Source organism: Trichoplusia ni, chromosome 20 (genome assembly GCF_003590095.1).
Source record: "Trichoplusia ni isolate ovarian cell line Hi5 chromosome 20, tn1, whole genome shotgun sequence".
Lineage (NCBI taxonomy): Eukaryota > Metazoa > Arthropoda > Insecta > Lepidoptera > Noctuidae > Trichoplusia > Trichoplusia ni.
In genome coordinates, this window is record NC_039497.1 from 2,456,909 (window position 1) to 2,484,143 (window position 27,235).

Sequence of the window (27,235 nt, forward strand, 5' to 3'; positions counted from 1 at the left end):
GGGACCATATAATGATGGTCTTATTTACCTACGTTAACTGAAAAAATAATTCAATGAACAAAATCGGTTGATCCAGTCCGCATTGCAAAAATAATAAACTTAAAAAAAGAACAAGAATTGAGATCCTGCTCCTTTTTGAAGACGGTTGCAAATTATGACCAAGACTATATTAAATCTCGTTAAAATAAAAAAACAAAAAACACCACAATATTACGACGGCACGCTACGATTAAGTCAGCATCATCGTCCTATCCTTTTTAAAACTATGTTGGGGTCGGCTTCCTGTCCAATCGGATTCAGCTAAGTACCAGTGTTTTACAAGGAGCGACTGCCTATCTGACCTCCTCAACCGAGTTACCTGGCCAACACGATACCCTTTAGTTAGACTGGTTGTCAGACTTTCTAGCTTCTGACTACTTGTAACGACTGTCAACGATGTACGAGTAACAGCCGGGAGAAACAGTTTGACGTGTCTTCCGAAACACGGTCAGTAAGCACTCTGAAATAAGCCGATTACGTGTTGCGTCCATATCTCTTGTCTAACTGTGAATAAACACTCTATATTATCAAACTGTAAGCGAATTGCAAATACATATTAGTTTCGAAAGCTGCGATCATATCTGGCTGCGGTATTACGTACGAGTATCACGCGGTTGCAATTGATACCGTTTGTATTTTTGTTGATTTGGTAGACATAATTATTATTGAAATATACTTAATATTATAACAACAATGATTGCAATGTTATGCGTTTTGTTTTACGTAGTACAGCAGCCGAGTTATTTATCAATAGTTAGGTTTCTCCAATTTAGTGTTGTTTCTAGTGAATCACGTTGAAGCTAAAAACTGTTCATCGGCGATACTCGATAAACGGAATGTTAATTGGTAAAAATGTAGAGAAAAAACATATTTTGTATCGATAAGTAATCGGCCGACCAATAAGTTTGGTAGTAATAAAAATTACAAAAATCTGTCAGTCGCTAAAAAAACTATTTTTGAAGAATATAAAATCTCAATCTCTTACACAGGTAATTTTATAAAAAACACAAAAAAACTGTTTAAGCACAGAACAGATTTATATTCTAGATACTACTTAAAGAATACACATTCATTCTAATACAAAATCAGATTGGAAACGTATAATATTTTTTGATTATTATTGCTTTAATTATATTGTTTATAATAAACACTAGTCTGTCGAATCAAAGTTAGCAAGTTTTGAAAGACCATATAAAGTCAAACAAAAAATTCGAAATCGCCGACTGTACAGTGAATAGAGCTGAGACGAGCAAACATAAAGACGACTCGCACAAAACAACCGCCGAGCACAACATACTAAGTAAAACATTTGTCGACATTCACAGAAACAACCGGCTATTTCAGAAGCCTTACCATGGTGTGTACACGTTATACAGAAGGTCCACTCGAATCAAAACGTTAACTAGTTCCTGAAATTTTTTTTAGAGTAGGCGATATTTACGAAAATTGTTGATGAATATTTTTACATGCTTTCTACTACTATTTGTAAATAATATTATAATCATGGAAACTTATTAAAATGTAATATTTTACTGACGCATGTAGGGGATAATAATAATATTATTAAATATAACAAGTAGTAAAACCATGTCAATTTTCATACTACCAAAAAACGCCAGAAAAATAAATCTTAAAGACACTTGTAAACAAATTAAAAGAGACTATGAAACAAGCTATCATTTTTGCATAACAACGAAATGATCCGTTGAAAAAGACAACGTTATTCGCTATTTAAAAGGCGCGATCAATCATATTGTTCAATATCCAACATGGCGGGCGCGTGTCGACGCGAGCTTGTTAGCGCGTTGATCGAGTGGCTCTACTGCACACACCTGCACAGTGTAGCCGACCGCTGCCAAAGTAACCGTTGCGACTGGACAATAGCGAATGTATCTTTCTGGTACATACGTATCTTTTTGTTCTACATTTATTTCCCTTTTTGCGTCATTTGTTCCTTCCTTTCAGGGCCGACTCATCGAACGAAGCGCCAGTGGCCAATGGACTGACCGAATTCGGAGAGGTAAGCGAACTTAAACCTTATTTCTTGTGTGTTAAGGCTGCGCGACTGTATGAGCGATGGTATTGCTTTATGATGTTCTTACGATTTGTTATGTAAGTGTTGTTGGCAAACAAGTTGCGTGGTAGCCCTAAAGCTATGAGTTCGTCTATCGATCGCGGTAACCCTGGGAAGTATATTAGTGATATAACATATGAAGTTTCTTGAAATAGTTGGATAGCTTCAGAATATAGTACTGTGTGTCGGACTATACTTTCTGAGAATATTTAAATACCCAGTGTTACCTAATACGCCTCGTACAAAAACGAGTCTTGATTCCAAATGTATCAAAGAAAATAGATTATTTTTTGATATTCTCTTGGGCCATGTTCGATATTATACTGATGTTCGAGCTTCGGAATCTCCAAAAAAAAATATTGGATATGAAAAAAATCTAGTGAATTAACGTTCGTGACAAAACTTTAAACAAATTCGATAGATTTCAAAACTCTTCGCTAGCAAAAAAAACCGCTTAAAATGACAACAGTTTTGTAAAATACCTCTTAAATATGATGACCCTACCAACTTAACAAAAGTTGTTGGATTTAAAACCAACACAATACCTACTTTCCTACAACGTCCAAATACGAACAAAAATGTGATATCAAAGTGAATAAGATTAACGTTTCTTAATAGATTTTCTTGCCGACCTCACTTTACATTTTAAAAGCCCGTGAAAAACTAGCATCCTTTAGAACTAATGAAGCTTGAAGCTTGAGGAATGGGACACAATCCGTCCTTACTTGAAATAGTGAGAACCAACCATTGTGGAACTAACCGAGGCATTTGTAACAACACTTGAGAAATAAAACGCTTTGTCTTCTTAACTGTCTTTAGAAAGACAAATTCAATCATTCTTTTTAAAGAATTAGTATTGACAACCTGAATCATATTACTAGAGGATTTGCATATCGAGTGATATTAAAAAAATAATAATTTTATGTCATAAATCCTTTCCGAATCGCTGTCGATTATAAATGTTCGCAAAAGTGCTCTTTAATATTGCTTACAAGTATTTTAAGAGCTAAGTAGTAGCACTTGTTCAAAGAATACAAAATGTTTAGTAAACACAAATTACATTCAAACGAATCCAACCAAAGTTTTGACAACCTAATTTTGCGTTCAGTATGGAATATTTAGAGGGAGAGATGTGAAAAAAATTAACTCCAGCACTAGTGCGGCTTTCCACCAATATTCTAGTCACTAACACGAAGGCTCAAACTCAGGACAAGCATTTGTGAATCACAAAATTCTTGCTCTACGTGGGGATCGAAATCGCGACACCTCACGCCCTATCGACCCGGCGTCCTTTACCACTCGGCTAATCGTGCATTCAAAATCCAATTAACGATTCAGAAATAAGACAAAACATCTTGACATGTTATGTCAATAAGAAATGCTTTAAACAAAAAGAAAATGGTTAAACATAATATCTGACTAAAACCTTCGTGGTTTAATTCACGGGTATCCAAAAAGCTCATAAATGATGAATTTTCATAATGAGGATTTAGATTATTTTGTGTGGTATTTTTTGAGATGCCTTTAAAAGTTCAAAAACAAAAACATTTCGTTTGGACTATTTATCATAGGAACTTATCCAGTCAGCTCACTATACATTTCCCATTAAAAGGGATAGAACTTATCCGCTTTGCAGAACAAATTACTCTGTTTAAAAGTACTCTATTTAGCAAAGATAATTAAGGAACGCTAATCAAACATGGTCACGGACCGCTTAGCAAAACGACCAAAAATACGTGAAACATCTTTCCAAAGTCTAATTAGCCTAACCAAATACTAATCTAACGGAAAGGGGAGTTTCCAAACAGATAATACATTCCTAACGAAATTCTCGACTATTTGAATTCCACTAAAATATTTGGGCAAACAAGAAACAAAATTAGGAAGCTCTTAGGCTGCAAAATGTTTCTTTGTTTCAAATCGGTTGGAACTTTGGAATTATTTAATGGGAACGGAATTTGAATTCCATTCTACTTGGTTTACTTTATTTTTGAATTCGTTATGCAATGGATTAGTTCTTGGAAAATATTATTTTAGGGTGAGCAACTTCGGAGGAGTAGATAAGAGGGTAGGACCATGTTACATTGCACAAAAAAACAAAATTAAGTGCATAGACTTACATTTATATCGACATACTAGCTGTTGCCCGCGACTTCGTCCCCGTGGGTAGAAGATATAAGTTATGATTTAGGTATACCTGCCCGGTTTTTTTTCACATTTTCCATTATATCTTAGGTCCTATTAGTCGCAGCGTGATGGTTCATAGCCTAAAGCCTTCCTCGATGAATGGTCTGTTCAACACAAAAAGATTTTTTCAATTTGGACCAGTAGTTCCTGAGATTAGCGCGTTCAAACAAACAAACAAACAAACTCTTCACCTTTATATATTAGTATAGATATAGATTATTATAACTGTGACGTTAATGTAATATTGGAAAGACTGAACCAACGTTGACCATCGGAGAAACAGACCTTCTCTACAAGCATTCTTAACTGTTCTCAATCTCATCCATTTTAAACAGTCACACCTGAATTACAAGACAGTTATTATCAAGGAAATGCAAGAAGGAAATAAAACACCAAAACATTACTGAACAAGTTGTGAACAAGGACAAATAATGTTTACAACTAATGACAGCTTTACAAGTAGGAAAACGTTCGAGAACATTGTACAGAGGGATGAAACATAAACAATTAAAATCAAGTGTCTAAGGGTACTCGCGCAGGCCAGTATTCCCGTCAAAAACCAAAAAGGCCGAAGAGTTTGAGAGAGTAAGTTACATAGGCCATTTATTGAGGAAGTCTAACTATATAACATCAAGATTTCATCAATAATAGCAAAACACTAATGAGAAATGTAACAACAAACGGGAACAAACAATAACTTTTACTTAAACTATCCCCAAGAAAAAGAGGAACAAAATAAAGGAATATAAAAAATGGTTGCCTGTAAAGTCGGTTTTACGGGCGAAGATTTTACGTGACAACGTCTTTTTCTCGGTAGAATATTTATTGATATGAATATAATTAAATTGCACAATAGGAACAAGGAATTGAATGAAAATAAGAATTGCACAAATTTTAACTATGGAAATATATTTTGTTTACTAAAACATTGTACATGTAAGCGCCGATTCAATGCGCCTAATTCTCTAGTGCTGCGCGCGCGGCAGACCGATCATAGTTGAGTGGGAGAGAGACGCAAGGCATTCGGCGGGCCTCTCTCTCGTTCGGTGACTCATCGTAACGTTACCGGGCGTTACACTTTTTCATAAGTGACTCCCAGCCGCAACCTAATTTAAGACGTTGTCACGTCAAAAAATCATGTTTAGGAAAAACAAAACAACCAGTTACTGTATTACTTTAAAATTTTTACAATTTGATAACAATAAGAATCAGACTAAGCACATGTTTAAACATAACTGATCCAAGCGCATGTCAACAAATTGATATCTCCGAGTCCTAAACTAGTACAATCGCTACATTAAAAAATTTCCATTCGACGAGTCAAAGTCACTTTGAGAGAAGGAATTCCATTCATACTTATATTTCTTTACTAGTTATCTACTCTAATGTCGTCAAGACTCATAACCGTCAAAAGCACGGTAGAATAACACTTTCCTCTTCCCACTTAAGTTCATAATCACAGACATATGGCAATCTAAAATTGAAATATAATCACGTCTCAGCCTGTTTCTCATCAGCATGTTATTAATTCGCCTCAAAGACGTTGCAAAGCTAAATGAATGGTCCTTTCTGTCCCTTCCGACGTCGGGGCGCAGACGAAGTTGGCTGCTCTAAACGCCTTTTGGCCGGGCCGGTGTAAGGGTAGACGTACGCTAGAACATTATTTTTATCAGGTAATTAATAGTTATGCAACGTTCCTATAGAAACTCAGCTCTGTGTTCGGAGTAAAGCTGCAAGAATTGAGCATTTACATGTCATAAAGTACTTTGCTTAAATATTGCAACACAAAATAAAAATAGATTTAATATGCCGCAACTTTCACACAACGCCATCTTGTGTCAAACTAAGCAAGCTTGTATTATAAGTACTAGACAACTGAAAAACATACACCCAGACACAGGACAAACTGATCGTGCTCATCAATTGAACTCACGCAATATAGCAGCCAGGGCCTCTAGCCACTAGCTAAGTGGCCAGTCAAGTTATAAAAAAGACGGCCGCCATACTCCAAAGGCGGTTCGCGATATTGTTACAAGCAAATACTCTAGTGTACACTCACCATTATCTCTGCATTACATTGATGATATAGGTGGCTCCTGTAATTAAAACGGGAGCGTCTTGTTTCTTACTACACGTAGAAGTAGCTACCGTAGACTTTGTACTCATTTTTGGGACTGATTGCAATCTGTTTTTGGCCGTTGACGATTTTTTTAAAAGAAATATTGTACTCAAATGATTTGTAAAAAATTGGTTAACAAATTTTTTTTTGGGTATGTGAAAGCTATTATTATACTTTTAAATATATCTTCAATCACTTTATCTATGCGCGTAAACCGTTTAAAAACCTGTTAAGTACCTTTTCCGTTCTGGACAAACAGATAGACAAATCCTGGAGGAATTTATTTAACAGTTTATAGATTCAGTACTCGCATTAATGTTGACCATGATCCCTCGCTCAGTATTTAGGAAGATAAATGTTGTTGGAGGGATTCGACTAGTGATGTATGGCATCAATTAAGGGAATAGTTAATCGATGATATATCAAACTGAAACTAGGGTTGTACTCTGTACAGTCAAATGAAATAAATGTTTAGAATTTCATCACAGGCTTTTTTGCTATGACTAAAACATTTTTGACACAAATGTTACGTTGGTTTTTCGAAACTCTTTGATGCATATTAAGGTAGGTTAGAGTGGAAAAGGTTCGTCAATGACTCCGTTAAGCCGATTCAAGACGGACACGACCTTCAGCAAAATAGAATACCAAGAAGAAGAGAAAGCAAATAATAGAATTTCAACAAACGGACATTCGAAGGTGAATGTTCATAGATAAACCATTGAAACTAGCTTCGTAAAAGATAAAATATGTGTATGTTGTCGATTGAGACGAATAAACTACTACGAGATTTTAGTAAAACTGTCTGATGGAAATAGAGTAAAATTGCTAAAACTCAAAATTAAAAAACTGTTTTTTACCCATTACAAAAAATTAAATAAATAGGACAACTTTTAATTACATTAGCGAAGCAGTTATTCTGAAACCATTATTTATTAAGATTTTTATCATTAGGGTCGAGGCTGTATAAAAAGCTCGCTCGGGACATTGTAAAATGAATAGTCTTTCAAGTCTCAAGAATATTGGAAATGGTCGGAAAATTAAGAAAATTTCTTCAGAAACCGGAGCCCTGTATAAGTAGGGATTAATCAGGGAAAGAATAAAAACAGAAACTTTTCCATTTGAAAGTAAGAGACTTATGTCATTGTTTGAAATGTCAGCACAGTATTTACCCGACTGCTTCAGGATAGGGTAATGATTTTTATATTAGTTTTTCTGTGTGTGTGAATTGGCTTAATATCAGGCAGATTTTGTGCAATTTGGAAACACGTATAATGAAGTTATATAGTGTCATTATTACAAGAGACTTTAAACCTAAGCAGCGCCCCAAAGAAGAATGAGTTAGGGGAAAAATGTATATATGTTATACATCTAGAAGCCTTTAGAAGGTCGTGACAGGTAGACAAAATTATTTCATTTGGGAAAATTCTTTTCTACACACAAAACTCACAAGCTATGAAATTAAAAATGTCTTAAAGACCCGACGAATCACGTTGAACTCCATTCGCGTTCCATTGCTCACACGGACATATAACCATGATTTAGAACGCTATTTAAAACTGACTTGAACGCAGTTATTTAAATGGTTCGGAATATGAAGAAAGTTATGATTCAGACTGAGCCCCGCAGTTTCATCAGATTTTATTCCTTTAACGTATTTCATAATGATACTAAAATTGAAATGGTAGGTCTTAATTTCTTTGATTTTTTTCTGCCCCTATAAGGGTCCTACAAACTATTCCTACAATGAACAACCAATCCAAAAAAAACCGTTTTGAAAACTTATTTTAGTAGGTTTGGTGAGTAATCAGTTTGAGTCATATAAGCATAACGAAACTTTTTCGTCTCTTGATCATTTATTGTATTTAACCCGCTTGATGGTCCTTGTTTTATAACCGAACTGCTCCTATACGCGTTTTGGTGGTGCCCTTCTTGTCCGGGATGGAACATTAATGACTTCAAACCACGTTGAGAGTACGGCGTGGGAATATGTCGAACTTCCACCGATTAAAAATGCCCCGGGCCGCTTCTACTGCTTAATATCCAAAACTTTCAGAGTCAATGGAATCTCTCTGGCTGACGATGGTTTAGATTACAAAACGAACGAACGGCAAAACGAAGAAAGCATTACTCATATGAAATATGCCACTCTCAACTAACATAAAAACCTCGTCGTACCAGCTGCGTAATCAGTGAAACGTGTTTGAATCAACCACCGTATTTACGTCAAACATGTTTAATCATGTCGAAGGCACTTTACGATCGCTTCGGAACTAATCAAATGCTGTTAAGTGCTATATTTGAGAGGACGCTTTGACGTAAATTGGGATCCAATGAAGAAATAAAAAGTAATAAAAACTCTCACTGAAAGGTAAAATAAGATCTAAATCAAATTGAGTTGTTCACATCTTATTAAAGTCCGTTAAGTAGATTTAAGATTAAACATGTTTTTTATCTGCTGAGCAAAATTAAAAAAAAAATGCTCTATCGAACGAAATTAACTTAAGTTATCAGAATTCATTTTGTCTTTTATACACCGTGATTTTTTAGTCGTCTTACAAAAGCAGCTCAGTTCATGTATCCAATGACTAGAACACGTTCATGACAAAAAAAAATAGGTATTTATGAGATTTGAACAAATTTAAAATGCAATTTTTATTCAATACTATAATGCAATTCGTAGTTTTTTAGAAACACAGCTCTGTTGCGAACGCGGTCCGAGCCTTGAAACAATGGTGAGGGGCGCGGGCGGCGGCGTTTTTATCATTTTTAAGAGTATTTTCAGATTTCTCTTGTTTAATTTTTCTTCGTAATTATTGTCTTAGTTGATGATAAAAAAAAAATAATCGCGTCTAGGGGTATTTTACGTCGGATACATGAACTGGGCTCCTTTTGTCAGACGACTAAAAAATCACCGTGTATAGTCATCGATTTTTAAATATTCTGTGACATCGGTGAAGAACAATATTGTGAGGAAACCTGGCTTTCAAAATATTCGAATACAAAATCACCAATTCGCAGTGAGCTGGAGTGGTGGCTCAAACCTTCGCTGTACGGGAAAAGTATTATTTATCATAATTATTCAATCAAAAATCCAAACATTCAAGTTAAAAACAAAACATCGAAGCGGAGTGAGTAAATAAAAAACTAAATTTTCGACATGATTCAGCCAGCACGCATCGCGCCGTGATATTTGACTCTATCCATGCGGTCTCTGAATGCAAAAGAACAAAGCTATTCATTTATGCGAATGATTTTGACTCTGCAACACGGAGATTTTATGCTGTATCGCTGTGCTGTGTTAGGGAATAGTTACAATTAATTTCATCAGTTGATCCAGTCAGAAGTAACGACGTAAATAACATTAAAAATCAAACGATTTGAGAACCTCCTGTTTTTTGGGTTCGGTTGAAAATATAAAAACAATATATACCAAGTAAAAACAATTGTCAAGTACAGATAGACCATCTGTTCAATTGATCTATATAATTTGGGTAATCTTGGAACTGCTAACACGTATATTTTCATTCGTGATACTTTAAAGTTTTATATCTCTACGCTGTGCTCAAATGTTTTTGTTTACTTGCAGTCATATCAGAATCCGATTTCATTGTCAACAGAAAGTGGTTCGTGAGATGAACCGTTTGGGCATGATCGTGGACCTGTCCCATGTGGGTGAGAACAGCACCAGGGCCGCCATCCGGCTGTCCAGAGCGCCCGTCGTCTTCAGCCACTCCTCGGTCTACAGCCTCTGCAACCACAAGCGTAACGTTCCTGACGATATCATCCAATCCTTGGTTTGTATCTTCCATTTCATATCATTCTGATTTTTACTTGAAGATGAATGAGAACAAATCCAGTATAAATGGTTATTATTATTAAATGCTAGCATTACCTAGTAGTCTGTAGCCAGAAATATATACCTAAATAATATTTTACCTAAAACTTTCCTATCACAAACCATATTCCTCCCAAACAGCTTGACCGATTTTTATGATATTAATAGCTGACCCAGCAAACGTTATCTCGCCGAAAATTTTTTTTCTATAAAAAAAATCGTCAAAAATTTTTTTTTCTGGTTTGAGCAACCCTTAACACTTAGAGGTATGAAAAATAGATATTAGTCGATTCTCAGACCTACTGAACATGCATATAAAATTTGGTAAAAATCGGTTTAGCCGTTTCGGAGGGGTACGGTAACTAACATCCTGACACGGGAATTGTATATATACCTTTATAATATTTTATCTAAAACTTTCATATCACAAACCATACTCCTCTATTCGATATTCAATAGCTCTGAGAATCAACTTCTATTTAATTTTCACAGCTCTAATTGACAAGAGTCATCCAACCATATTTTTTCTTTCGTACAATATATCATTCATACGACTAAACAACGTTTACTAGGTCAGCTAGTATGTTACGTATATAATTGTGACATTTCTTTGCAGAAGGACAATGGTGGCATTATAATGGTGAATTTCTTCCCGGACTTCGTGAAGTGCGCTCCCAACGCTACCATCTCCGATGTGGCCGGTAAGTTAGCTAATATATTCTTTACCTGTACCAATATTTTGGGAAGGGAGGAGGGTTATATAAGGAGGGTTTTATACGAATAAAAATATTGAAAGTTTCGTACATAGTGCCACAGTTTACTCACGCGTAACTATCGTAATTGCCCGACTCGGTTTGGAACCGTTGCATCTTTTAATAATGAATAATTCTCACGATAGGTACTATAAAAAAATGTACTTATGTCGAGTAAAACTATAAAACTTACGATTTCCAATGCCCAAAGTACTGTATTCTCGGTCATAAGTATGTTAAACTACATACCTTTACGCGTTCTTGAGTAAAAGGATATTAATGGCGGGCAAAAGAGAATTATAAAAATTATAAATAGATATATAGAATACAGAACCACATGAAACAAATAAGTTCAGGTAATCAAGTACCTAAGTATGGAGAAATTTTAATTTAAAACATCTCAGAAACGATAAAAACACAATCGGGAAAGCTATAAAACTAAAATTATTTGCGATAGTTGGTACTTATTGATGTATCGGTCCTTTGTTGACATTTATAACACTACGATCGAGGCATGCTCTTAGTACTGACGACGCTTTGCCTAGTAACAGCGATTTGTGATGCACAAAATATAACGCAAAACTTCAAAAATTTGACTACTAGTGTACCTGAGAATCACAATGACTCAAAAACACTGTTGAGAGTGAGGCATGGCTATGAAGTATCGGAGGGAATGTATCCTTACGTGGTGATCGTGCTCAATGTCTGCTATCCTAAAGAGACCTACCGCAGAAGATGCACAGCCACCTTGATATCCGAGATATGGACACTAACTGCAGCACAATGTATATCAGATAAAGAAGAATTAGAAAAGAAAGGGATCAAGACATCGATATGGTTTGACAAGTTCACGGAAAACCCTGTACGCACACTCCTGTTCGTGCCTGTACTTAAAGTCGTGCTCTTGGGGAAAGCTCTTAGTTTGGTGCTTACAAGTAAGATTCGGCGAAAAGAATATGGGATGGTGTCGAAAGTCGTGCACACGGACCTTTATCAAAAGGTCGCGACGTATGTAGGTGCCGGGATGACGGCGCGAGAGTACGACGACAGTATGGCCTTAAGCCCACTGCGCTATGCTGAAGGAATCATCATCAAGTGCGAAAAAAATATGACGGAGATATGCCTTGCTCCAACATCATCTGACCCATGCTCGAGACCCGCTGGAGGAGACGTCGGAGCCCCGCTTATTTACGACGGAATGATTATCGGAACATTCTCGTTTACTGACAACACTAAACATATCCTTTTCACACCAATCAAGCCTTACCTGCATTATATCGAAACAACACTAAACTATACAGCACCGGCATCACCAACAAAATAAACGTCTAAAATTCAATTTCATCCAACAATGTCTTTCAACAAAACCTTTTTTACCCTTTCTCCAAAATATTAAGAGATTCCTAAAAATTGAATTCTCGTGAAACGGCTTGACCGATTCTCAACAATTTTTGTGTTTATATCGAGTAGATCTAAGAATCGGACATCATCTATTTATCCCCCTTTTAAGGGTGATCCATCGCTATTTTTTTAATTGTCTGCATCAGTATTGAGTCTGCAACGTCGTCCAAATTCAAAAATAGAATGGCAGCATGGCTCGCAACCTCAACTGTCTTCATCGACAACATTATTTACCATGTTAAAATAAAAAACAAACTACGATCAAGGCATGCTTTTAATACTGACGACGCTTAGCCTAGTAACAGTGATTTGCGATGCCCCAACACATCGCTACACCAACGAAACTTGACTCCCGGAGTACCTAAGAGTCACAATAACTCAAATACTCGATCAAGAGTGAGTTACGACCTCGTGAACCAAGGTTGAGTGTTTCCATATCTGGTGATGGCAGTCCTCTCTCCAGGGTCACAGCAGGTGCACCGCCACCATGATATCCGAGCTATGAATGATCGCAGCACTCTCTGTTGGATAGAAAACGGGACAAATGGTTACATCCTTATTATACAACAAATTCACAAAACCAACATCTATACTAATATTATAAAGAGGAAACCTTTGTATTTTTGTATTGAATAGGGTCAAAAACTACAGGACCGATTTCAAAATTTATTTTACCATTACTAAGAGGGATTCTTTCGCAATCTTTCAAATCCGTATAGGCTATATTTTATCCCGGAAAAGAAGCTTAAATAATTAATGTCCACGCGTGCGAAGCCGGGGCAGGTCTCTAATCTCTAATAAAATCAAATTCTTAATAAATGTTGTATAAAAAAATATCAAGACACGAATCGACGACGACGTCAAGTTTAGACTCACAGTTAGGCTGCGTCAATTTTAAACTTGAAACCATTCTACTTTTATAACATGACATTGTTCAGACAAAGGATACTCGTAATCTAATATATTTTAAGAATTATCATACTTAGATATTTATATATTTATTTAATATTACATTAGTGTGCGTGCTTGCACAATACAAGAAAAAAAAAGGATCTACAGAAATATCGTACCTTTGAAGTTTGTGCTACTAAATCAAATAGAAGTAGTGAAATGCGCACATTTTAAAAAGCAAATCCCATTTATAATTCCTCAGAAACGATAAACAGAAAACAATCAGAAAAGCTATAAAACTGTAATTGTTTGATACAAAGGTACTTGCTGATGTGTTTCTTTTCTGATAACAAAATCAGTGCAATTGAGGCATGCTCTCGGTTCTGGCGACCCTTAGCATTGTAACAGTGATTTGCGATGCCAAAAACAGGGTGGAACTCTTTCAAGACCTGACTTTTAGGACTCTTAATAGTAGCAATCCCTCCGAGGCACGCTTAAGAGTTTATAAAGGTTTTGAAGCCCCAGAAGGATTGTTCCCTTACGTTGCGATCGTACTCGACATCGATATTCCGTCGTGGAGCTTTCGCAAGCGGTGTACAGCCTCCTTGTTATCCGAGACCTGGACTATAACCGCAGCATACTGCTTGACCCTCGAAAGAGATAGCATACACACATACATCTGGTACGCCGGCCTTTTAGAACACCCATTAGAAACAAGCAAGCGAGCATCCGTGATAAAACGTTTTACTCATCCTAAATATAGCAATAAACATGGAATTACAAAAAATAACATAGGCTTGCTACTAACACATCAAATCCAGCGGTCGAGGTACGGAACTCTGTGTGCCCTCAGTCACTGCAAGCTTTACAAAAAAGTCGTGACTTACCTAGGCGCCGGCCGGACAGAGCGCGACTTGCGTTATGGTATGTTAGACGAAGGACTGCACTACGCCGAGGGAGTCGTCATTAAGTGCAAAAGAGAAGATAAAAAATGGAGTATATGCGTCCGACCAAAGGCATCCGACCCTTACTCCACGCCGTTACCAGGAGATGGTGGAGGCCCACTTATCTTCGACCGCAACATTGTCGGTATATTAGGATATAAACATCACAGGGATAATTTTTGGTCTTTCATACCAGTCCTTCCATACTTGACTTGGATCGAAAAAATAACAAATAAATATATTATCTAAGGTAACTCAGTAAAAGCGATGTAAATTATTACAATGAAAACAAAAAAAGTTTCAAGTGTTTCTTATTATCAGACGGACTTAGTAGATTAAGCTGGGGGCACGATAATGCCCCCGCCAAGATGAGCCTAATACTATTTTTTTAAGCCCTCACGCAAAAAGAGCGGTGTCATGAGTTTTTTTGTTTGACTGTAGCATCATAGCTTCCAAATAGATCCAATGAATGAGTCTCATTATGTGTTCTTAGAAATGTTTCATAAAAAATCAATTGAGCCAGGTTTCCAAACCGGTGCCAGCTTTTTTTCGCTTCACTACATGGAAAAGAATAATTTTATATCAATTACTAGCTGACCCAGCAAACGTTGTTTTGCCAAATATTTTTTTTTTCTAGTTGTACGTATTTTTAATGCCACATTATAAAAATAAAAACAGACAATGTCGTCCAAAAAATAAAATATATTTTTTTAGTGTGAGCAACTCTTATCACTTAGGGTTATGAAATATAGATGTTGTTCTATTCTCAGACCTACCCAATATGTATACAAAATTTCATAAAAATCGGTCGAACCGTTTCGGGGGATTACGGTAACTAACATCGTGACACGGGAATTTAATATATTAGAAGAAGAAGAGATAATTATGAAATATAATGTAGAGTTCCGCAAAAAAAGCGAAGTGACTAATTTTTTTTAGAAAGTTTTCAATTTGCGATCGATTTTTAAGCACATTGCCAAACTGTGCAAAGATGATATATTTCACAATAAAAGCTATCGTGAGGCGAGTTCATGTTATTAATTAAATAATGGTTAACTCACACCTACCTATTATTTGCGGTCGAGATCGAGCTGACACGGCGACGGGATCTCGAGTTCAACTGGCTTTACCACTTGCCACAGAGTTGAAACAATGAATCAAACGAACACGCGAAGAAAACCGCTAATCTCACCTTTAATATCCTGTCGCTAGTTAAAACCAAATTAAATTTACATTTAATATGTATGAACATGCAAATGTTTGCAAAACATTATCGGTCCAATCAGCTGAGCTACGAACCGATTTTCTGAGACTTGTCGAACTGTATACAACATTCAACAAGGTACATTACTCCGAGAGCTATCGCCAGTATATCACTGCACTAGCTATTGTTCGTGACTTCGCCCGCGACGCTATGAAGATATGAGTAAGGTATTATTTTTCTTGGATTTGTAGTATTAGAATGCACAGATTTTCTCCCACTTTTTTAAATATATTCCGTTACTATTCTACTGGTATTCATTTTGGTATGATGTTAGACATTGTAGAACCTTCCTCAGTAAATGGGCTATTAAAAACTGCAATTAGTTCTTTTTTGTTTTGGGCCAATACTTTCTGAGATTTTATAATATTAGAAAAGATTGATACTCGTCAAACGGGGATCTATCCCAACAGGTACATTTGAGTATCTCAATTTTTTTTCCATTCTAATAGAATCCAAAAATTGGGAAAAAATTCTTTGACCCTCTGATTAGGATAAAAACGCTATAAAGGTTCCGATGCTACTCAGCTTGACAGTAGCCAATTCTTAATTTACAATTCCGGATTTCCACAATCACTGTTTTTCAAAAGTGTCCTAAAATTATTCGAAAGGAACCCATGGCTTTGAAAACCCGTCCAAATCGAAACATAGAACCGCCAGGCAACCATCAGTCTTTGTCGACACAATTAAAAAAAAAAACAAGCTAGGATCAAGGCATGCTTTTAATACTGACGACGCTTAGCCTAGTAACAGTGATTTGCGATGCCCCAATACATCGCTACACCAACGTAACTTGACTCCCGAAGTAGCTAAGAGTCACAATGACTCAAATACTCAATCAAGAGTGAGTGTCCTCGCGAACCAAGATTGAGTGTTTCCATGTCTGGTGATGGCAGTCCTCTCTCCAGGGTCACAGCAGGTCCACCGCCACCATGATATCCGAGCTAATGATCGCAGCACTCTCTGTTGGATAGAAAACGGGACAAATGGTTACATCCTTATCATTTTCATCATTGGCCTAGCCTTTTCCCAACTATGTTGGGGTCGGCTACCAGTCCAACCGGTTCCAGCTAAGTACCAGTGTTTTACAAGGAGCGACTGCCTATCTGACCTCCTTAACCCAGTTACCTGGGCAACACGATACCCCGTGGTTAGACTGGCTGTCAGACTTTTTCAAGCTTCTGATGGTTACATCCTTATGATACGACAAATTCACAAGCAGCCTTTAATAAAACCAAGTTGTAAAAAGTTACAAAAAAATCAAGTCACATAATGTATGTGACGTCACACCGCAACTAGACTACGCTACTCTAAAACTTGAAAGCATTCTAAATCTTTAACTTGAATTTTCCAGATGGTTTCTTATAGTCCAATTAGATATTACAATACAAGCACAAGACCTGAAAACTAAAAAAGGTATTTAAACAAACATCGTACCTTTTTCACTACTGCTCCTGAATCGAATTGAAGTAATGAAAGGCGCCCATTTTAAAAAGCAAATCCAATTTATAATTCCTCAGAAACGATAAACAGAAAACAATCAGAAAAGCTATAAAACTGTAATTGTTTGATACAAAGGTACTTGCTGATGTGTTTCTTTTCTGATAACAAAATCAGTGCAATTGAGGCATGCTCTCGGTTCTGGCGACCCTTAGCATTGTAACAGTGATTTGCGATGCCAAAAACAGGGTGGAACTCTTTGAAGACCTGGCTTTTAGGGCTCGTAATAGTAGCAATCCCTCCAAGGCACGATTAAGAGTTTATAAAGGTTATGAAGCTCCACAAGGATTGTTTCCATACGTCGTGATCGTACTCGACATCGATGCTGCGACGCGGGGTTATCGCAACAGGTGTACAGCCTCCCTGGTTAACGAGATCTGGTCCATAACCGCAGCATACTGTTTGCACCTCGAAAAAGCTACAATGCAAACATACATATGGTACGCCGGCCTCTTAGAAAACCCATTAGAAACAAGCAAGCGAGCGCCCGTAATAAAACGTATTACCCATCCTAAATATAGTAATAAAAATGGAGTGATAAAAAATAATATAGGCTTGCTCCTAACTACCAAAATCCAGCGGGCGAGGTACGGGACTCTGTGTAAAATCAGTCACTGCAAGCTTTACAAAAAAGTCGTGACTTACCTAGGTGCCGGCCGGACAGAGGTGGATCTGCGCTATGGTATGTTAGACGAAGGACTGCACTACGCCGAGGGAGTCGTCATTAAGTGCAAAAAAAATAGAAGAACGACTGTATGCGTCCGACCAAAAGCATCCGACCCTCAATCCAGGCCTTTACCAGGGGATGCGGGTGGCCCACTTATCTACGACAAGAAGATTGTCGGTATATTGGGATTTAAACATCGCAAGGATAATTTTTACTCTTACACATCAATCAGGCCGTACTTGACTTGGATCGAAATAATAACAAAAAAATGAATTAAATAATATACAAAGTAATTCCGTATAAGCGATGTAAATTATGACAGTAAAAACAAAAATTTTTCTGGTGTTTCTTATTGTCAGACGGACTAAATATATTAATTATGCCAACTTTTTAAGCTCTCACGCAAAAAGAGGGATGTCATAAGGTTGTCTCTTTGACTGTGGCATCACAGCTCCCAAACGGATTGAGCAATTGAGGTGAAAGTGTGCGAGTGTTATTAGACATGTTTAGAAGACAGGAGAGCTGTGAGAGGCGAAGAATAACGAAATTTCTGCAAACGTACTGATATGGAATATTGATGACTTAATTAAGAATGCTTAGCTTCGTTTGATGAGAATTTTTACCGTTGTTTACCATCGTGTTTTTTTTATAATTTTCGTCGTTTATACTCAGTCGAATTCTGTATCATCCTTTTAACTGTCTCTGTGATTACCAGTTTGTCAGAAACAGTAAAATCACGCAAGCTGCTCGCTTTAATGGACATCAATACAATTATCCGCGTGAACTGCTTCACCACAGCTGATTAGCGCCGCGGTCGGATGTCCGATGGCCAATTTGTTTGTTAGTTTAATACTTTCAATTCACAAGCGTTAAGATTCTGGTTAGATTAAATCGAAATGGAGGCTGGTCTGGTTGGCAAGACCAAGCGAGTTGTTTACCTATTTCTAGCAAATACCTACCTATAGTACTTTCTAGCTCTGAGATAAAAAAATGTTTTAGATATACTTCTAATATAATATACTTCTTGCAATTTTTCCACATTTTATCACCGTTTAAAAGACTTTAACGAATATTTTCAGTGAGACTAATGAACACCATCCATTTTTGTGTAGATTTAAACTAGTCTGTAATTTTGACGTCACGTTCATAAAACAGTAGTAGCAAATACTTTTTAAGGCTTTTTAACTTGATAATAACCAATTTAAAACTTCATACGGTTTTTTTTTAAACTTCCTTAGAAGTTAAAATATTTTAATCTGAAACATCAAATCCAAACTCTATGGCAGTTGTCTTTTCTCAGAGTAGCAAATATCTTACTACAGGTAGGTATGTAATAGTAAAAGATACATTTTGAATGATGGTTATAATCTCAAATCCTGTATCCAAATCTATATCGTACGCCAACAATACTACTGACTCAAAAAGTACTTTGATTTGATTTTATTGTGCTACTATTAATATGAACAGACGATTGATTTCTTGATCGCTTTGACACCATACACAGTTGCGGCATTTCAATTGTCCTGGCTTTACATAAACAACAAAAATCGGCTGTCTGTAAAATCGATTTACTAACGATAGCTGAATGTGACATAAGATAATTCTGATAGTTTGGTTGCATTTTTGCATTGGAAGTAAAATGACATTGGAACGCCTCAAAGCGAGGTAACAAGGTTATTTTCGTGCATGCAGCCAGTTCCAGACGTTTTAAGACGTTGTCACGTCAAAAACTTGTAAAGCCTATTCATAATGATAGAGCTGAGATAATAGTAGGCTGTGTGACGTCAAAATCATGTTCACTGCACACTTTGAAGGCAGTCAAGCTGACTAAAGCAAGCTTGTGCGACGAGACGTACTTCAATCAATTTTTAATATCTTATTCAAAGGATGCACACCGTTATTTTGATGTACCTTACTCGATATTGTAACCGGATATTTCTGCCTGTTCCTGCCCTTTCATCCTTCATCCAATTTTGAAGCGGGAAACAAAGGCGGGGACGAATTTGTACGTACGCAACGTATGCAACACATTATGTTATAGGGAGGCAGAAAATAGACCGAGCCGCTTTCACACTAAATTTCTAGTCTCTATCGACAGTGAACGAGCGTCGGACAGTGTATTAATACTTCTTCTTTCTATTGAAAACAAGAACAATATTTTGTGCTCCCATACAAATGTTGATTGTACAGAAACATGTTTGGCATATCTTGTTGATTTATTTAATTTATAGTTTTCGTTTCTTTTCCACAGAACACTTCCACTACATCAAACGCATGATCGGATCGGACTTCGTGGGTATCGGCGGCGACTTCGATGGCGTTAATAGGTATGAAAGCAATTTGATCTTAAAACTTAACCTAGAACTTATCAGTTACTTGGGAAACAGTCCCCTATCGCAAATTATAAAGAAGCTAAGGAATGATAAACCCATCAACAGCCATTGCACATGACGAGCAGCGGGTTTGATAAAAATATCACGCAATGTTTGTGCTTTACAGTATTAACATAGTGTTAATTTATACATCATTTACAAATCTTCATAATCAGTTTATAGTTATAATGATCAGTGAAAAAACAAATCATATGTAACGTTTTCTTCTTGATGAAAAGCTAATCGAAGTTCGAGAGAACGCCGTGGATAAGATCAGCAGCCAACCCTACCGTGCACGACGTGTCGTGGGTACGATCCAAGCGCGAGACAATCGTTATGCGAACCATGAATCCTCATCCTGAGATTTTTAAGTCTTTGTGCACATGACTTGAATGTTTCTGAAACTTCCCTAGAGACAATTAATGCGAGAGTCGTTATTTTTTTCTTAATACAAATTAAAGATGATTCGTGGATTCCAACCGCCTTCTTCTTTAACACTTTACCGACCTGTCTCTCCTTTTTCGTTTATAACATTACTAAAAGCTTAATTTCTCCATTCTAGGGTGCCCCGTGGCCTGGAGGACGTGTCTCGCTACCCGGAGCTGTTCGCCGAGCTGCTCCGCAGCGGACTCTGGAACGTGCAGGAGCTGAAGAACCTGGCTGGCCTGAACATGCTGCGCGTCATGAGAGCCGTCGAGAAGGTATGCTGACTGAACTACTAAGATGAGAATTGAGGAAACGAGAAGTAGAGTGGAGTTGAAATATATTGCTGGTTCGATTATTTTTTATATTATAGCATCGTGGCCCCGCAGTGTATTGCAGCCCGAACAATATTTTCTCGCCTTGTATACATTTTAGTTTTATTACTGCACTATTCAGTAATCCCTTCAAAGATGATATAAACTTGATTCATAACAGAGACCATGTCGTTACCCTGCACATTAAGGATGCGCCACACGACCAAACTTGTGTGACTCGAATGTTACGTGTCAGTTAAAAATCGTCTGGAGGTTGAGTGAAAGCAATGAAATCTAGTTTGATAAACCGTTCAAACCAGCTAAGTGAACCATCAAACATATTTGAGTCAAACCAAAAACGACTTTTACGAATTTAACACATTTGATCGTCTCATACACCCTTTAAGTCTAGATGTCGACTACTATTAAGGTATAAATCACGTTTATTTGTGTAGGTCCGTGATGAGATGCGCACTAACGGCGTGGAACCGGAGGAACATCCCGACTCGCCGAACGACAACGGAAATTGCACCAGCAACGCTTTCTACACCGAATACGTGTAAATGGCCCACACGACACGCGACTGCAAATTCCAACACTATTTCTTTGTCATACGATTCAATTTACTTTAGCTAAACAAATGTCAATCAACCAAATATGATTCTAGTATTTGGATGCTGTGATAGGGTAATGCAAAAATACGTGAGCTTGTCTGATGGCTGAATCTGAATAATACTCATGGAATCAAAAGTCCTAGCACTAGTCCCGTCTCTACATTAAGTTTTAACTCAAGCGCGAGATCTCAATTAGAAATCCTTTCAGTACCGAAGCAAGCAACTTTAATTATTCTAGTACGTTGGTTCGCAGACAAACATAATTGCATTCTATTGAAGCGCACCACGGTTTTGAATGAATGCCACGGTAGGGATCGGCGCTCAAATCAAGCATAAACTTGATTGTCCCAGGATCAACTGCGGTTCGTTTTCTCTTGGAGTTCTCGTCTTCAATAAATCGAACTCATTTGCGTTGAAACCAACAGTTTCGTAAACTTGAACAGTTTTGATTCAGAATTCTGCCAGCTTGAACGACGATAAAGTTGTTTGTAACAATCGGTACTGAAAGAGAACATGTCTTGAGTTTTGTGATTCAAATCGTAATGAAAAGGCAGATAATATTTTCGAAATAACAATATTTTTCGACAAAGCAAAATGAAATCAATCCAAAAATTATTTCCGAAATTACCGATTTGTCGTTCACGATATTTCAAAAGCTCAATGTGACATTTTTATTCTCATAAATTTAATATTTGGAACGAAATTACTGCGGCAAATTCAAAAGATGAAAGAATATTTTATGTTCGGAAAATAGAAATTTCGTGCCCCAATTTGCAGTCGCGTACACCGAGCGATACAGCCAGCGGACCGTGAGTTCAATCCGACAGTTTGATTCCAATTGATGCGTGTTTAACTTGATAAATGTCTGTATACCAATAAGCGACCGTTCACACTTGTTCGCTATAACATGAAAGAGAAAAAACACCGGTTCTCAATGAACCTTCTCTTTACAGTTCACTGTGTCATAATAATCCGTGATTCCAACATTGTTATTAATACCGATTTCGATAGCGTAATTAATATTAGTATCGCTATTAATTAATACCTTAATTGCTTATGCCAAAAGCATCAGATCCATTGTATCTGTGTGTGTACATGTTGGATTCGTAATCCGATGTAATGGAGACCAAAATGGCCGACCCTAATCTATTTGGTGGGCAGTAGTATCAATGCATGAAAATATACGATAGGGGACAAGTGTGGAAAGTCTATAACCGATGCCGTAGTCGATATGTGTCTGTTTAGTTTAATATTCAGGATAACGATTGTCATAATTCAAAAGCCTAGGTCGGGTTCCGATATTAGAAGACCCAGATTTAGTTCCTCGGATATTAGTTCCATAAATCTACTCATCTCTCAACATGGACTAAGTTCTTTTATGTAGTCTGCATCTCTCGGCTCTATATTATCGTTTCCACGAAGCAGACTTTTAAAAGTTCCAGTTATGAGAATACTGGAGGAGTTTAAAGTTCATAAATCCGAACATAGTTTTGAAGTCAGTGCAAGATCTCTTCATTATGCCGGCTTGAATGTTCATGACAATTAAGCAAATTAAGTGCAAGACTTAACTGAAAACTACTGGTTTTATAATGTACCGTTTCAAATATGATTACGACTGTACTTTGGAATAAATTACTTTTGCTATATGATTACGATGCGTTTCTTTTCGATATCGTAATCAATTTCATAGTCGGTACTTAAAATTCTTTCAGATTAAATACAGACGTTACGGAATTTTTATTGAAACGGCCGTATTCTGCATCGGGTATCGTCCGGTAAGCCCTCGCTACGGTTTCCAATTTCGTCGGAATTCAATTATTCGAAATGATATCTGGCCAAACGGCCGGGAAACAATTTAGTGCTAAACTGGCCGCAATTAATTATTTTGTGCGATTAATTTTATTAAACTATCCCTACTTTGTGTTGGACATTTCGCCGCATTCCGCGTCCCCAACTTGTCGGAATTGGCGGTTGTTTTGTTCGCGCGTATTTCGGTGTCTATATCACATGTAATTCGGTATTTAATGACCAATGACAAGTGTTTTACAGTAATTATTTGGCATCCAATATCGCGTTCGTGGTAAATTCGTTGGAGTGTATTCACGCTTCGGAATTTTATTCCGATTCCAATCCAAATTTCGTTCATTGTTCGATTCCAGTTGACATCGTTTAACGAAAAGTTTCCTTCAGCGTCGTAAGTTTGATTTTTGAGGGCCCTTGCTAGACTAGTCCCTGCCAAATATTCTCTTGAAGAATTAACAAGGTACCGAGAGACCGTTTCATGGATCGTTTGACGCCTGTCCAATCATTCCAATAATTCCGTTCGTTGCGGAATGACAATCAATTAATTAGCAGCATTATACATTGTTACAGAGAGATGATTAAGGGGATTAGCGGTTGTAATAACATCACACAACGTCCGGTAATCCTACGTGCATTTCGTTAATGCTCTTTATAATGTCGGTTTGTTCCGCTTTGGTTTTTGAATTATGACGGTTGTACGTATGTGTACTGTATTAGATAATCAAGTATATGTAATAAATGTTGTAGATGCATTAGCTGTAACTCTGTGAACTTTGCACTTCTCCCTTTTAGATGGCGTTCACATATCACCGACAGATCCTTGGTACTCTACTCTCTCTGATAATACGACTCCTATCTCTTCCGTTCTCTTTCCTAAGGTTGCATTATCAGGGGAGCTTAGATAGAGAACTATAAATTGGAATTAAATGATGGTTCAAGAACGAAGTAAAATACTTAAAGGATGATTAAAGGGAAAATAATGAAAAACATTTTATTTTACTATTGTAATTTAAAATGAAAACTAATCGGAATGTTCTAGGGGCGTAGGTAGCGAATAAAATTTATAAAAAAAATAACGTAACAAACATTTCGGTTTCGTTCGTTGATTTCTTATATTTCTACTTTTACGTTTAATTAAAAGGAATTGAAAGTTAAATGGGGTATAGAGGGTTTGTTAACTTCACCGCTTTCTAGTAATTTGTGTAGTTATTATTATAATTAGTTATAAGTTACCATCATTTTACATGTGGAAATGACAACACGTGTAGTTTCTTATATTAAGTTGAATTTAAATCGGGCAGGAGTCTCGGGGCTTAATAAACGCGAGAGGGTTGAACAATGCAAGTTATGAATATAATAATACCTATATTTATTGATCTTCAGGAATTAATGAATCGTACTAAAGTTTGCAAGCATTAAATGCTAGCGGGCCGAATAGAACAACGGCGCCTGAAGCCACCGGACCCGACGGCCGTCTGGCTCCCGTCTGGCACGGGTCCGACCCGCGTCCGGCTCGTGACCGGCACGGATCCGTCTCGAGTCGCTCTCCGAAGCTAAAAGCTAGTATACCATTTAGGGTAAGGTATAAAGTTGTGATGAAGATTGTAGGGCCAGAATGACCTAAACTTTTTATAACTTCTTTAACAGTTTGATATAAAAAACTGTATCTTTATTTTATAATTTTGTACTAACGTAAAGTGTTTCATTGCCACACGGAGGGTACTTTACATCACAACTGTTGTCACCATGACAATACTAAAGTCGACTTTAAAAATAAAACTGAATGCTGTGAATTTCTTAATGTATATTTAAATAGGATTTTAATATATAACGATGATGTAGAACGACTATTTCTTATATGATGTGACTGAACGATTTTTGAACCTGTACTGATCTTTGATCTAAAGATTTTCTTCTGAAATCTGATTGTTAGTTCGTGTCTACCGTACATACATGTAAAGTCAAGCGCACTATCGGACATTATAATAAAATACACATGTTACAAAATATTTAGCTAAAACCGTTAAAACTGGGGAGATATTTCGACCGCAGCGCGGCGAGGCGAACGCTGCCGCAGACCGTTTTACGATAACAAATTCATATTCCGAAATATCGAACAGCACTAACTAAAATTAGTGGAACAAACAGTAATACGATAACGGTTAACGAAATACTTACAAACAAGAACTATAGACAAATGTTTGTATTCAAATCAATGTAATCTGCACATTGCACTGTGGAGCAAAACCCTATAGATAATTGGAACTGTATATTTGTTAAAACCATGGAAAATAGGAAAAGTTACAATCAGGTTAAGCGTAGATCGACGAAACCATAAAAAAAAATGATGACTATTCCCATGTCAGCTGTCAAACACAAAACTGAAAACCTAATAATTTTCTAATACTTCAAACATCACAAAACGCGAAGAAAAAGTCAGCTAATAAATGAATTTAACGACACTGGTTTCACTACTGCAGTGTAAGGGCGCTTCCCCCTACTTTCCTATGTTCCGTCGTTGAAACATTTCAATAATAGCTGTGCCAAAGCAAAACCTGTAAAATTATGAGCTTGAAATCGAATTCCTGATGTGCGCTTGCGACAGTCGCGTGGCGCATTACATAGCATTCATTGAAAGTACTCACACTGTATTTCGACCCTTATGGGTATTATATACTTAAGAACTATGTTAATAATCTCTAGTTATTGTAAGGCGCCACGTTTCTGCACTCTGATCTATTTATATATTTAATAATACACTTGATAACCAATAAATACGTTTGCTGTAATGTATGACTTGTTTTATTTTTTACCCTTTTACAATTAGAAAGTATTTTTTGCCAAATGCCTTACTTGCTTGATTTTAATCAATTTACACACTAACTTTCACACAACGCCATCTAGTGTCACACTAAGCAATAAAACATAGCTATACATTTCCAAATACATACCTACATAATAAAGATAAATTACACCGCGACACAGGGTAATAATAAAAAATAATTTTAGATAAAACCCAGATTATGCACAAAACGACGGATAAATTCACTATTCATAATTATCAGCTGATCAATATTTAACTTTGCTTTTGGAATAGACATTGCTGTTTTAAATAAAAGTTTTAAGATTCTATCACATACAAATGTGCTTGTCCTACGTTAACCGTCTGACTATCGGTGCAACCCGGAGTTGTTCTTTAAAAAAAAAACAATATAGGTACAATGCATTACATTCATTTGAACCTAAACTCTTGACAAATAAACCAAATACTAACCAGTTACTTTCCAGAAACGTGAATACGAAACAAAATTTATTACTTAATATATATATTTTCAGCTAATGCCCACTGCCCAAAATTTCTACCATTGTGAAAGAAAGTTTAAGCATTCGATCACTCCAAGCTGTGTTCATGATGAATGCACTAAAGAGAAATTTAATTTTCTCCCTACTCAATCACCGCGTCGAAAATATTAATAAGTTGGGGCCATCAGTCATCTCGATGCAGACAAAAGACCGGGAAAAACGTAACACAGAATGACACGACAAATTGCTGAAGCGGTTTTGGTAATGCAGAACCTTTTGAACCGACTTCAAAGAAGAGTTCTCGATTCATCTGTATTTTTATTTTTATGTTTGTTAACTCGGAACCTTGGACTAGATGTCAGTTGGCTCAGTAATTTTGATTTGAAATTTTGGCTGTATGTTATAGTTTTAAAACTACCTCTATGTTATTAACAAAATGACCACTATCATTTAAAACGATTTCATTAATTCCATTGAGCGTCGTCCAAATACGAGCGATCAAACATTGGATATAAAAAGGGTCTTGTCTCAGTTTTGTCATTTTACAAATTATGTGAAAACGGACATATCTACTTGAAACCAAACGTGACATCATCTAAACTGACTGATTCCAACAGCGATACGTCACTCTCAAATGAGCGATGAGTCTTCGATCACGTCGTAATGATCAAAAATATTTGCCTGAAACATTATATCTCTCTAAGTAAAATTTTAAGATTTCTATTCCAATAATATT

General features: G+C 36.7%; 1 protein-coding gene and 2 long non-coding RNA genes across 5 annotated transcripts; 1 reads left to right on the top strand and 2 right to left on the bottom strand.

Annotated features, from left to right (window-relative positions):
* Positions 1 to 1,906: 1,906 nt before the first annotated feature.
* LOC113503943 (dipeptidase 1-like) lies at positions 1,907 to 25,496 on the top strand (the record flags this gene model as incomplete). Its single annotated transcript, XM_026886087.1, has 6 exons — positions 1,907 to 2,059; positions 10,037 to 10,213; positions 10,871 to 10,955; positions 19,922 to 19,997; positions 20,605 to 20,743; positions 21,235 to 25,496. Coding segments are annotated over 6 exons (738 nt in total), but the record flags the coding sequence as incomplete, so codon positions are not given.
* Positions 12,664 to 13,510, bottom strand: LOC113503761. The gene is made up of 2 exons (XR_003401502.1): positions 13,478 to 13,510; positions 12,664 to 12,928 (listed from the first exon to the last, which is right to left on the bottom strand). It is a non-coding gene; the product is annotated as an uncharacterized LOC113503761 (long non-coding RNA).
* LOC113503759 lies at positions 16,208 to 17,125 on the bottom strand. Of its 3 annotated transcripts, none has more exons than XR_003401499.1 (2): positions 16,845 to 17,125; positions 16,208 to 16,466 (listed from the first exon to the last, which is right to left on the bottom strand). It is a non-coding gene; the product is annotated as an uncharacterized LOC113503759 (long non-coding RNA). The 3 variants fall into 3 exon arrangements; XR_003401500.1 differs by lacking the exon at positions 16,845 to 17,125 and adding an exon at positions 16,773 to 16,830; XR_003401501.1 differs by lacking the exon at positions 16,845 to 17,125 and adding an exon at positions 16,757 to 16,809.
* Positions 25,497 to 27,235: the final 1,739 nt, after the last annotated feature.